Consider the following 14303-nt stretch of genomic DNA (forward strand, 5'->3'; position numbering starts at 1 on the left):
AACTTTTGCAACCAGTTCACATAAAATACTCACTTCTTTTATTAAGAATGTCCCTGACATGTCATTCTCAGTTTGCCTTGAGCTGCATTACAGTCACGTGATTTAAACCTCGCCATTATCAGCTAACTTTAAATCAAACCTTACAGCAGGAGTCTGTCCTTAATTATGACCTCAGACTAGGTGTTTCCTTTTGACTATTTGCAGCAATAATTTCCCCATTTAAAGGTGAAGTCAGGTCAGGAACTCAGACTGTGATCGTTACTTATAATATTTTCTCTAACGCAACTCTTTGCTAAGGAGGAAATGAAATGATAACATCACAAGTTAAAGCTTCATGTGACGCATGCATTGTCGGAATGAGATCTCTGCTATGTGGACGCTGTTGGCAGGTAAGCCCGGGGCTCCCTGCTGATCACACTCTCATGCCATTCTGAGGGTGTGCGTTTGAATATGGTGATTTCCATCCCAGGGGGGCAATAACACTTGCGTGAATTATTTATGTTCTCATCTGCATGGCTTTTCTCTGGGCTCCGGGTCACTGGTCCCACTTTTAAACCTGCAACAGTGTTGTTTTTAGTTGGGCGTGGGAGGTCAGAGGTGAGGGTGAGGGTCGTGGGGAAATGGAGGATGCCCCCTTGTAGAAGCACACGGGGTCAATTCCACAGACAGTCCCAGAAAACCTCTGAATTCCTGCACCGCATTGTGTCCAATATTCTTCAGGCGGCTGAGTGGGTGTTGCGGACTACATGAGGACTCTGCTGAGGTGGATCCTGACCCCCCGCACCCCCGTTTTTACCATCCTCACACATATGCTACTATAACAATAAAGGACAATGGCGGGTACTTGAAGTTAAGCTGGGAGATGACTTGGGGAGCTGGCTATTGTTGGTGTTAAGCATTGTTACCCCAACAATGTCCCTGTGGAGGAGAGCTCCCCAAGTTTTAATGATGGGATAGAAGAGAAGAGGAGGAGGAGGAGGAGGAGTAACTCATCTAAATTTTATGGGACTTAAGTTTTTCTCTACTCCTTGGCAGGGATGAAATATTCCCAACATAGCAGATTGAGGGTTGGTTGGTCCTCTGTGTAATTACAGGATGTGAAGCTGCAGGATCTGCAGGCTATGATCATTGCTCTGCGGACAAAACAACTTGGCTTAAATACCTCTCTTTTTGATAATGTTCATTTTACACCAATCGACTAAGACTGATAGCTCAACATCTCACCTGCATCATTGTTTGCCATATTTAACCAAACGTTTTATGAGAACACAAGCTCTTTTTCAAGAAAGACCGGACCAAGAGGACAATGTTAGAACATTATTACAACAAACAAAAACAAAAACTGGCTTAAACGAATCCAGTTAAAATGCATATATATTTCCTTAAACTACCTAAACTAAGCAAACCCTACAAATAACACTCTTGCACTTACGTCATGCCTGTAAAGTTAAAGTTGTCGTACATAAACAGACTTATAAATGTCTGTGGATGTGACCGTGAGCGTTCCTACAGCAGATTTAAATAAATCAAGAGAAATGTAGGTTTATCTGGCCAGAGTTGAGACGAAATCACCAAAAGTAAAAAAAATGTGATGCAGGCATGAAAGACAGTCTTGCATTATAAAAAATGTGTCAGAGTACATGAATCCTATTGAATGTATCTCCAAACTGTGTGTTTCAATTGGGATTTAGAACAATGATTGCAATGACTCCATCCACTGAGAGAGGAACATTCGATACAATTAGAAGCCCTTGAACAGAAAATCGACGGACTTTGTGGTGAGATTTGTGAGATTGTTTCGTCCGCTTCTCCTCAAGAGTAAACTTTAAACCTCAGCTTTTATACTGGCAATACTGCTTCAATGTATCATTGTGAAGTTAATGTTAATTGCACAATGTAATGAATATAGAATAACAAAACCATTGTCATGTACAGTGGATCCTTTTGTCTGCCGTCGGGCATGTGGTCAAAAGGAATGTTAACTGGCGATCCATTTCTATGATGGACCAGATGATTGAATAAACTCATGTTTTGCCCTGTATCGTCATTATTTGCAACACTGAGGAAAACCGAACTGATCAAGTTTTCTCTACAACAGCAGCGCCAAAGATTTCTGTTGGGCCAAAATGGACAAGAAGTCTTAAAAGTATTCAGAAAATAGAGATTTTAACTACTACAACATCATGGTAAATTTGGATTTCAAGGCCTGAACGCTTTTTTGTAAGACTTTTTTTGTGAGTGTTCTTTGTCTTGAGTGGAATGTCAAGTCATCCCAAGTCAAAAGTCCAAACGGACCTCGAGTCGGGTGAGTCTTTAAATTTCATCAAATCGCGTCTTAATCCACCACATTCATGATTCGACTCTCTCGTCTGTGTCCTGTTCGATATTGACCAATTCTGCCTTCAGCACACTTGAAGAGGCCCCCCAATCACAGGAGTGTGTTTGACGTCAGGCCAGTTGCTCACAACAGATGTCCGTCACTAATCAGTGTCATTTGTTTGTCCTGAATGGGACGAGAGTTACTGGAGGTTTTTGTCTCCGTCGCTGAGATGCTTAATTAAAGAGAAGACGCGCTCGCTGCCGACAAAACTGATCAATATGTCCGTCGGGAGGAGGTCGAGGCCCTGGGTGGCGAATACGATTTTGACCTGGCGTTGTCTGGTCATGAGACGTTGGCGAACTTTGACCTTTAGCTGGCCCGTGAGCATAAAGCATTTGTTCACGCCACGCAACATATAGACAAAATCGTGTGTCTACTTAATCGTGGCCTTGTTCAATATGGTGATATCATGGTTAGTGTTAAAATAATGAAATGTTGCAGGTCGTTGGGTTTGACAAGGGTGGTCTCAAACCTCTCTGGCAGAGCTGCAAACAAGAATTTAAGACCAAATATAGAAGTGTTTGTTTTAGACCGTAACTTCTCCCACTGTAAAGTAGATTACTCACTTCAGCAGCAGCTGCAGACGCTTCAGCGGCTCAATCTCCACTGTTTGTGTAGTCGTTGTGCTCTTTTGTGTTGAAATGGAGGTCATTCGGGGATGCACTCCACCCTTCACTGTGGAGATGTTTTGTAGCCTGGAACAGAATACACCTTTTAGCTGCTGCGTCAAGAAGCTGAGCATGGAAATGAAGGACTATCTGCGCTGAATCCCCGTCTTTTGTAATACAAATTGGACGACTTGCGACTGCATATCCACAACTTGAATCAAAGTGCTCTGCGGCTGCTTTGTCTTCTTCCTTGGAGAGGAATGATGTTTCCCGCAGCTGGTTATCTGTATGGATTGAGAGGTTAAAAATATTGTCTGGATCGAGATGAAGAGGATCTGATGTTTGGTGTCGCGGTTGAGAAGTGTCAGCTTAACTTCGGGATCAGGAGCACAGGCTCGTCAATCAATGCAGATGGCGGCAATGGAGACATCAGACTGGACGTGACCACTGTGTCAGAGCCCGAGGCTACAACTGCTTTGTGGACTATCTCCATTGCATCAAACTGCCACAGTCACTACTAAGATCCTGACTGTGTGTATCCGAGTATCCAGGCTTGTGGAGTAACGGAACACATGTAACAGATTAGATCAGGATACAAAGAAATATAACTGTATTCCATCAAAGTTACAGAAAAAAAAAGTAATTAGACTACAGATACATTTAATTAAAACAGGGGGGATTACTAACAGGATTGCAATTTTAAAATATAGAAAGACTTTCCAGTCACTAACCATGCACATGTGCACACATGGCAACACTTACACACTCTCTAGTAAAACAGAACACACTCTGGCATAGGATGTAAGTTCCATCCTTTAAAATCAGTCTGGGGTCCTGATACATCCAGAGGCTTGGATTACAGTGGGCGAGCTCTATGGAGCCATTTTACGTTGGTCTTCATTTTTTTTTAGTTTTTACATCTTAATACCCATCTAGTCCCCATCTACATCAGTCATTTCGGGAGAATGCTGCAACGTTGTTCTGCTGTTCTGCTCCACTTATCCTGCTCTACAACAATGTAAACTTACTGCACATCAGCTACATGTGCTCAAAGTATGACAAGAGAAAGTCCTCATGATGAAACACAGCTCCATGTGTGTATTTCATCGCTATATATTTTTCTATTGTAGTTCACTTTAATTTACTCTCACGCTTAACTTCTCATACTTCTATTGTTGTTCTACTTGGTGCTGTTTTTTTTTTTTTTTTTTGCATTTCCACCATGAGCTCTTCATATTTTGTCTATTACACAAATATGTAATACTCTATTGTCTTTATTCTCATAATAACTGGGCCTAGTGTGTGACTCTGCCCTGGGAAAGCCCCCCGGTTGTTACTGGTAGTACTGTGAAGTTTTTGGAGTGTACTACCAGTAGCCAGGAGCAAGAATTTCCTGCAGGATGAATAAAGTTCTATCTAATCTAATCCTATATCATATATTAAAGAAGTTGACCATTTGGTTATCTTTTTTTCTGATCTATTTCTATTTTCTATTTCAGCTTACCTTTCCTGTTTCTTAACATATTTAAGTGTTTTGTTTCGTGTTGTCTTGATAAACAGCAGCTACTGATGCTCGAGGGACGAGGGCTTGAAAATTGTTGCTACTTTTTTCTATATATTTTTTTTCTGTCTTACTTTATGATACAGTTACATGTTGTGGTTTCTTTCTTGTGAATAAATGTACTTATTGTGAGTCTCTTTGGGGAAAAAAGTGTCTGCTAAATGCCCTAAATGTAAATATAAATGCTCCTACTTTTAATTTTTTTTTTATTTTAAATCATTTTTTTTTTTTAGATAATATCTTGTCATGTAATGTGCATGCCCCTGTTAGGCACTCTGAGTTGCCTTGCGTCTGAATTGTGCTGTACACATACGCTTGCCTTGCCTATTGTATTTCTATGAATGATGCATGCAGAACTAGTTTCCCTGCTCGGGGTTGAGCCGTCTGATCCTCGACCAGGCTTCATGAGTTGATGTCTTATAAAATCTCCAAACGCAGCCGACCGGATCCGCCAAAATCGGTGTAGTAGTGAGCAGACTTGTGCTCAGGGCAACAAACCGCTGCTGATGGACCGTGTGAGTTATTGTGCCCATAACTGGTGTTGTAGACGGGGCGGGGCGCTGCGCCTCCACCCAACCCACCCACCCCGCCTCCGATGCAGATGGAGGGGCTTACCCGGATCTACCGCTGCAGATATTTCCGAGGCTCCTCCCTGCACTTTTTTTTATCGCCTTATAACAGGATATCTCACTGGCGCGAAAAACGCACTGTGTGGCTTGCTTGTTACACATTGTGGGGCGGACCTTGTGCCCGATTCCGTCTGAGCCCCGGCGTTTTTTTTTTTTTTTGGTTTGGGTTTGTTTTTGTTTTAGTTGTTGCTTTTTCTGCATTTAAGAATAATAAAATAAGTAACGCAGAAAGTACCGGCCGCGCCGAGTCAACGCATCTTTGTATCCAGGAAACGACTCGAGAGGCTTTTTGAATAATCCGCCTGATCTCCGCGCACCGTGGACACTTGGCTCTCTGGCTGCCGGGGGAGGAGGACTGTCAGTGCCCTGAATCGCGCTGCTGGATTTCACGGAGAGCCGGTGAGTGGTTTTTATTTTAATTTTCGCTTGTGAAACTTTCCGGTGGTGAGCGTGAGGCGGACCGCTCTCCCCCCCTCCGGCGGCTCTCGTCTGAGGGCTCCGTGGAACAAAGCGCTGCCTACATTTCAGGAAATGCAGCCTCATGTGGTACTTTTCTTTACGCAGGATGGTGCCGTGGAACATTACAAAAAAAAAAGGAAAAGAAAAAAGTCTGTGGTTATCTCGCGTCCAAACTGTCTCTGAATCACAGTGGTCGCTTGTGTGCAACTCAGAATATGCAGTAACCTTGTGTGCCTGGACAGTTTTGGGGGTCCATCGGTGCGAAGAGCGCATCCGCAAGACGCGATCAATTATTAACGCGGTCCCATATGTAGAGAGTAGGCTGTTAGTAGAGGAGGGGGTGGGGGTGGTATCCTGATGGTCCATCAGATGGACATTTGAGACGTGATCGCGTCTGATGGGAACTACTTTAAAAAAGATCATTGCTAATCGCTGTGATATTTGCCCCCCTCAGGTTTGTACAGGACGTTCTTCAGAGGCCACCGGCGTCATCCGAGCTTTTCTGGGAATAAACTCTCTCTCTTTTTAAAATAACTTGGGGAAACATGGAGTTCGACTGTTACCAGCCCTATTTCTTCAACGATTTCGACACGGAGGAGGATTTTTACAAGTCGACCGCACCGAGCGAGGACATATGGAAAAAGTTCGAGCTGCTGCCCACCCCTCCCATGTCTCCCACCCGGACTCTGAGCGGCGGGGCGCTGCAGCTCTCGCCGGGAGACAAGCTGAGCTGGCTGTCCAAAGTCCTGGGTCAGGACGAGGAGTGCGAGGGGCAGTTCATCCCGGACACGGAGGAGCTGTTCGGCAACCTCAGCTCCATCATCATCCAGGACTGCATGTGGAGTAGTTTCTCCGCCAGCAAGCAGCTGGAGAAGGTCAACGGGAAAGTGTCAGCTGCGGCGCAGACCGGCGTCTCCCCGGTGGCCCAGATCTCCGTGAGACCGAGCAAGGCGCAGTGCGTCTCCCCCGGTGGCCCGCTCGCCGCCTCGGCGACAGATTGCGTCGACCCCGCGGCTGTTCTCACCATCCCGGCAAGCAGCTGCAGGAAGCCGGCGTCGTCAGGCTCCGAGTCTCGCTCTGATTCCTCCGGTAAGGAAGCAGTCATGCTCTAAATTGCCCCACCCTGCCCCATGCTCCAGCCTCGGGATTATATTGCCCTCTAACAATGCGTAATTTGGAAAAAGCTGGGCTGCTGTTGCGTAACTGTGGTGTGCAAGTGTGTGCGTGTGTGTGCGTATGTGTGGTGCAGAGGGGTTATCAAGTGCAAACCCAGTCAGTAACCTTTTTAGAGCTGGATTTTTTTTTCTGTCTCTCTGGCGTTGACAATGCGCCACATGCTCGCTCAAAAATGCCCATGCGGTCTTTTAAAAACCGCGCCCCCTTCACTTTTACTTGAATTTCCCCCCTTTCTCAATATCTGCCACTGGCTCTACATTACAATCAGAGTGCGGCAGAGGGGCGGGGTGACCGAGTCCTGGTGATTTATTACTACTACTACCACACACACACACACACACACACACACACACACAGCGACAGACCGTGAGAGTTACTCCTTCACATTTCCCGAATTAGGGAGTTGCCCCCCTGCCAGCCCAGCTCTTCATTTAAATTGTTGATGAATGCTCAGCGCTCAAATGACAAAAGCCTGACTCCCTGCAAGCTTTGGCATGGGTGCTGTTAACACCTCAGCCCCTGCCCTGCCCTCCTCAGACGGAGGAGTAGGGATTTTATTCACCTTGCAGTCCCTTTTTGATTCAGCTCGACCCCCTGCTCCCTCTGAACCCTGCCTGTACAACTTCATTTTCTGTGTGTACTGATGAGTTGTTTTCCCCCCGTGTGATCACAGATGATGAAGAGGAGATCGACGTGGTCACTGTGGAGAGCAAGCAGAAACGGGTGCGGCTGGTGAACGTCAGAAAACCAGTGACCATCACGGTCCGGGCCGACCCCTGCCCCAAACGCTTCCACATGTCCGTCCACCGGCAGCAGCACAACTACGCCGCCCGCTCCCCGGACAGCGAGCCTGAGGAGGAAGACGACGATGACGAGGAGGAGGAGGAGGAGGAGGAGGAGGAGGAGGAGTATGACGAAGAGCCTCAAAGCAAGCGCACATGCACGGCTCGCGTCTCCCAGCCGGCCTCCCCCTCCTCAGAGAGTCCCCAAAACTCAGACGCGGAGGACACTGACCGCAGGCGGAACCACAACTTCCTCGAGAGGAAGAGGAGGAATGATCTGCGGTCCCGTTTCCTCGCCCTGCGGGACGAGATCCCCGGCTTGGAGTCGGCCAAGACCCCGAAGGTGGCCATCCTGACCCATGCAACAGAGTACCTCACGGAGCTGCACACTAAGGAGAGACGGCAGCTTCTGGAGAAGAAACACCTGAAAGCCAAACATCAGCAGCTCCTTCGCAAATTATCTGAACTGAAGCGCTCTTGAGACACTTTTGAAATAAACTGCCTCATTCCCAGTCAGGGACCTTTACTCTCAAGTTATCAGTTTTTTTAAAAAAAAAGCTACGATTTTTTTGTCTTTTTTTTATATATAACAACATGCCTCATGTACATAGCTGTGAAGTTTATTTAGAATATGTCCGTATTGCTGTGGGCTTCCTATGAGTTGACTGTGCCGGCCAGTGACCCTCACACGGGGAGGCGCGGTTAGTGTGCTGTGTTTTTCTTTTTCTTTGCACAGTGTTTTAGCTGAACTGGGGTAATGGAATTGATTTTTAGAGCTGTGACTCAAATGTTTCCTGGTATGAATTAATGAGAAATGAGAACCAGTATGGTCGTGTGTGTGTGTGTGTATGTATGTGTGTATATATATATATATATATATATATATATATATATATATATATATATATATATATATATATATATATATATATATAGCCTTCAGGATGTGTGAGAAAGCTGGTTGTCTTCATTTCATCAATGCACACTTATGAAGTGAAGTGTGATTGCCTCTCTGTGTACATATGAGTGAATGAGTCACTTCCTGGTTTGTTTTTGAGTGTGTGACTGATTGTTTGATGTACAAATAGTTCTGTAAATAATATCTTATCGCTCCTGGTGAAGGAGACAGAATCTAGAGTCACCCGAGCTTCGCTCCTCTTTATGACGTGCCACCAGGCATCGAGGAACCTCTATTTTGTTAAGAAAACAGGAAAAAAATGGGGAAAAAAAGAATAAGTAGCACTGCTGTACTTTATATTCACACGTCACTTTGTGATTTCAATGCTTCTTCTGATTTTGGTTGATTTTTTTTTTTTTTTAATTTTTCAAAAGCATGCTAACATCAACAGCAACATTAAATTTTTATACCATGTTTGCATACAAACCTGACGTCTGTGTCTGTTCATTCAAACGTTACACTTTGTCATCTAGTGTCAGCATGATAACATTTCTAACTTCGATACGGTACCTCTTTAAATTTATTTCAGACACTATGGGGAGAAAGTTGGACAGCATTAACAGTGGTGGTTCTAGAGTCTGTCGGGGCTTAGGGCTGAAAATTTCCAGTGGGCCCCACCACCCAGCATTCATCACCGTTTTACAAATATTATGAAACATCCAAGGTTTTATTTCAATCTCCAATGGTCACAGTAGACATTTCAAAATAAATGGCATTTAAAACTTAATTTGATAACTAAACAACTTAAGCTTTGTCACTTTTTATATAATCCAAAGTTAAGAGATCATCAGCACATAAAAAGTCATTAACAGGGTTCAGTTGACTATCCATGTTCCAATATTTTCAATATCTGTCAGTGCTACTGCCAAGTTTCCACATTCCTCCATAAAAAGAACATCATCTTTGAACATTTTTACCTTGCTACTGAATTTAGTTTTGTGCTGTTTCAAAATTACAATCACAGATTCTGTTGGTCCCCATAGCAACCAGAGGAGGCCGTACGCCAAATCGAACCCCCTGATTTAAAAGGTGGAAGTAAGAAGTGACACAGATTTTTCATGTCTCGCTCTGATAGCGTGGCTGAGACGCACCGCTGCTGTGGTCGCGCCTCTCCAGGAACTACTATCACACACAAAAATCAGCTGTAAACGAGGGCGCACCATAAAAGACGAGCCTGATGTTCCCTTTTGCGGTATCTGTCGTATAAGCGGCGCGTCTTTTTGCACCAGCTGCTGGTCGACGGAAGGTTAGACTGAGCTCGTCCTTGAGACTTGCCCTTGAAGAGTGAGTGTGAGTCTGTTGTGGATCCTCCCCTCTGCAGTGGCTGCTGCATGCTGGGCACCTGATGTGCTCCGAACTAGGTTACACACACACGCAATTGGTATCTTTAGAACAGTCCCTGGGGTTGGGAGACAGGGGTTGCGTGGACTGCTACTTAGGATCCATTGCGGCTGTTCACACAGGTATGCAGCACTACTTCACGTAAAGTGGCTGTAAATGGAAAAGGAAAAAAGTGAAAATCTCCCAGTGATTTGTACATTATCAGATAAGTCTACCCTCTTGTCCCCTTTCATAAGGCTTGTATTTGTTATATGACAGGCCTTTTACTACCTTTTGTTGATAGCATATTGCTTTGTGGGCCATGTAATCGGTGGGCGTTGCGTGGAAGTCAGACTCCTCACAGGCAGCTGGTGTCCCCCAGAGAGCTACTTGAGTAATTAGGGTAGAATACAAAGAGCTGTAGTGCAGATAGATTACATCGAGTTACTTCTCATGTTTGATAGATGAAGAGTTGTGTGTATTGGTGGACGCGTGGGATCGACGTTAAACTGTAACCCAAGAAAAATATGTGAATTTTCCTGTTTTCAGCTCAGAGACCCCCATAGGATTAACAACCTATGCAGCGGGGGAAGATCCTTACACCCACATAAAACGTGGTAACCTTTACTTTGCACTCACACTGCTGAGCTCACAATTTACAGGAAGGTAGTTGTGTGCACATCCTGTCCTATATTTAGGAGGGGTGTAGGGTAACAATATTATCCTTCTAGAGCATTACAATTACCGAAAAAAGGCGACATTTTGATCCTTTCAGGGGAATTAATTCTTTAGGACACTAAGCTAAACGCTCAAAGGGGCACTGTGTCGTTTTAGAGAAGAAATACATACTTAGAATTGTGATGTTTATGATATTATAACACAAACTTAAAAATATGTAATATGTTGATGAACAAACAGTTCTCATGAGAAAATAAGGTCCCCAGTACACTGTTTGAAGCTACTAAAGTGACAGGGTCCGCCAAAGATAAACAGTAAAAAGTAAAATTGTATTTCAAAAAAGTAAAAAATTGTGGCTCAGGTCAGTTTGTTTATTCAGTTTATCCAGTCATGAATGAGTTTGTTTATTTAAGTTTGTTGAGGCATATCTCCTCTGATTATAATTTCCTCCTGCGTAGTGCACCTTTAATGTGTGGCAACTTCCTGCACGTTTAATTCCTTATACTGTATGAGAAACTGATTTCCTGTGTGAGGCTGCTGCCCTACCCATGACCTCATCGACGTGTCTCCACAAGCCTGGATGACTAAGGTTTGAGTGCAAGTCATTTGTATAATAAACTCGAAGCATTTCATGCCAGTACAGCAGGATAGACAGGCACACCCTGAAGTCCAACCGTCTCGCACCTCGCTGGTCTTTGTTATGGCTGGGATTGGTTTGCGTTTCACCTGCTCTCTGGGCCCCATTTTGAGCCCTGAGGGCACTGTTTTCTGGCACAGTTGAGCATTTCCTTGACAAAATCCGCCATTTGGTCTCAGGAGGCTCAGTTGAAGGAGTTAAATGACCCCGTCTGTGCACAATAGATGATAGAAACTTGACTTTTTTTAAAATACATTTTATCAAGAAATTTCTCTTGTATTTCTGCAGAGCTTAATGCTCTCCAGTCTTGCATTTTATTGGAAGAACAAGTCAACAAACCTGAGAGAACCTCTAGTCATGGGAAATAGCAATCACAGCTAGACTGACATCAGCTGCAGCTGCTGCACTGTTTGTACTTTGCTGCATCAGGAAGTGAAAGCAGAAATCAGATAGGCCAAAGAGCAGATAGGAGCGACCTGAATGATACATTTCCTGTTACCTTCTGACTGCGAAATTCATCTGAAGAGATGCCGCACAAGAGTCGGAAATCAATTATTAACCTGAATAATGTAGTCAAGGTTCAAAGACTTTCTCCGCCAGATAGCAGAGTTGCCTTTTCATTACAGGGCAATGCGACTGGCCAACAACAACATGCAAAAGTCTGTTTCTGGGGATGCAAATGAGAATGTTTTCTAGGGAAAAATATCATATCTGCATGCTATCACTTTTTCAGGAACTAAGCTGATGTTTGAACTTTGAGTTGTTCCCGTGATTGAATTGTGATAGAAGACCCATCTCTTACAGTTTGCAATTCTCAAGTTGGAAATGTAATTATTGTTTTGAGGTTCAATGAAAAATTAGTGGGTGCTGTGGGATCTCTGTTGGTAGAAAGTGGGCGCCATGTACAGAGGCCGTGTCCTCCCCGCTGTGTCCCCACGGTTGCCCAGTGTTTTATTCCAACCTGGCTTTGCTGCATGTCATCCCCTCTCTTTCTAATCCTGTTTCCTGTCACCTCTTCAAGCTGTCCTGTCAATTAAAGCCATGAACCACCACCCCCCCACAAAAAATGTAATTGATAAATGAAATAACTACTCAATAGCAATAGTGTACGTATGTTTAAAACAAACACTCCTGAAGGAAGTAATGAGGTAAGCACTCTCTCTTTGCGTTGGACGTTCAGCTCTGACGGTTTACTCGCCCGACCAGATTTTCTTGTTCTCAAGTTCATTCAAACGGCCGAACACACACACACACACACACACACACACTGAGCCCTCTCTAACATGCACGTGTGACACACATGCTCATACCGTGGCTGTCTCCTTTTTTCAGAACATGTGCGTTGTGTTCTCTCACATCTGCAGGCTACATTTATTTTTCCGCCATTAAATAAGCCTTTTAGTCGCAAGCAGCTGCAAACTGTTCCAGTCCCCTACACTATATATAATGTAAGAGGACATCCGTTCGGGGCACAGACGTCTACATATTCCTGGGATAGAAGGCAGCACGTGACGGCCTCACTGGTGGTCGCACAGGAGAGGGTGACTCGGGCGATCAGGGTGGGACTGTGGCGAATTGATGATTTGGCTGGCTGGGGAGCGGCCTCCGTCTGATTTATACGTCCTCCTCTCACATGCTCATGTAATAAAGAATCAAATTAATCTTTCCTTTTCTTTTCGGACCTAAACATTCCTTCACGGTGGCTGTGGGGAGATTTCGATGGCATCTACGGAACGGCAACCTGTTAGAAATACCTAAATGTTAACCAGCCGCACTAACGCAAACATTTTGCTACCTGGGAAATCCTTGGATTGAATCCTTGGCCTGCGAGATAAATGGGCTAATTGCAGGTTTATTGAAACAGAGAGGGGCAGAGCTTTGTAGAACAGCACGATAAAAGGGAAATTCCCCCAAGAGACTGATACACCTTCAGAAACTGAATGTACTGAATTTGCATGTATGCTAGTGTATCCCCGATTTACCTTTATGTATGGCTTAAGGGTGTATTTTTGGGAAGGGGACTTTAATCAGATGAGCAAAATCTTCATTGACTGATTTTTTTTTTTACACCTAAACAAATTAAATCCAATTTTTGCGTGACTGAATTAACTGAGTAATCGAACAGTCATTATATTTGGCGGACCCTACCATCTTTTCAGCTACAAACCGTGTTCTGGGGAACCTTATTTTAAATTCGTAAATATTACAATTCTGAGTTTGAACTCCTTCTGTTTAACCACACAGTGCCCCAGTGTATTAAATGTTTACTGAGCGTTACCTCAGAGCTTGGAAGAACAATGCAAAAGCAGGTGAGCGTTATCTCCTGGATGTCTTCCGGGACAGGATGCACTACGAGTTATACCCGTCACTCTGGCATTTCTTGCTTATAAACCACCCCGAGGTCCAACGACTGTGAGTCTATAGTGTGAAAAATGTCTGCCATAACTGATATTTACCTTACCGAGCTTTTAATTGAGCAACACATGAAGTGAAACCTGTGTTCCTGGAAAGTGGGAGGATGCGATTTTGTAACTGCTGAGATCCCCCGAGCTGTCTCTGCGATAAATCTCCTACCTCTGCACTTTAAAAAGGGAGAGAAAAAAACAAAAAAAACAAAAAACACACAGACACACACACACACACACACACAGACACACACACACACACACACACACACACACACACACACACAGGCACATTGAGCAATATTTCCACCATGTTAACTGCTTGCGTTCAGACTGGCCCGGTTTGTATGGCGTGTATACATTGCATGTTGACACAGTGGGGCAGTGGAGGAAACGGACCATAAACACACTGCACTGGTTTGTGATTCTAAGAGCAAGGCTGAACTGTCTGCTTATCTCTGACCTACATGTGGGAGAATATAGGACATATAATAAAGGCGGAAGAAAAACAGGCTTATCTGAGGATAACCTTGTGATCCCCTGTGTGAGAATGAGCTGTAGTGGAACTGAATAATCTCCCATTAGGAGGTTTGGTTTAGGTGGCGCTGGGAGGTTTTGGTGGTTGCTTGCTTGGAGGAAATTGCAGTCAGCTGGAGAAGTGGAGAAGTGGACTCACTGTCATCCCTCGCTTACTCAACACTCAACACACT

General features: G+C 44.4%; 1 protein-coding gene and 1 long non-coding RNA gene across 3 annotated transcripts; one reads left to right on the forward strand and one right to left on the reverse strand.

Moving 5' to 3' along the window:
* The first annotated feature begins 5268 nt into the window (after positions 1–5268).
* On the forward strand, positions 5269–8121 carry LOC119004753 (protein L-Myc-1b-like). The gene is made up of 3 exons (XM_037071949.1): positions 5269–5577; positions 6092–6726; positions 7487–8121. The coding sequence occupies exons 2-3, from the start codon at positions 6183–6185 to the stop codon at positions 8074–8076; spliced, it is 1134 nt and encodes a 377-aa protein (XP_036927844.1). The 5' UTR covers positions 5269–5577; positions 6092–6182; the 3' UTR covers positions 8077–8121.
* Positions 8122–9193: 1072 nt separating this feature from the next.
* On the reverse strand, positions 9194–13590 carry LOC119004765. Of its 2 annotated transcripts, XR_005070300.1 has the most exons (4): positions 11528–11596; positions 11236–11399; positions 10165–10259; positions 9194–10044 (listed from the first exon to the last, which is right to left on the reverse strand). It is a non-coding gene; the product is annotated as an uncharacterized LOC119004765 (long non-coding RNA). The 2 variants fall into 2 exon arrangements; XR_005070301.1 differs by lacking the exons at positions 11236–11399; positions 11528–11596 and adding an exon at positions 13467–13590.
* Between the last annotated feature and the right edge of the window lie 713 nt (positions 13591–14303).

The sequence above is a fragment of the Acanthopagrus latus genome, chromosome 16 (assembly GCF_904848185.1).
Source record: "Acanthopagrus latus isolate v.2019 chromosome 16, fAcaLat1.1, whole genome shotgun sequence".
In the NCBI taxonomy this organism is placed as follows: Eukaryota; Metazoa; Chordata; class Actinopteri; order Spariformes; family Sparidae; genus Acanthopagrus; species Acanthopagrus latus.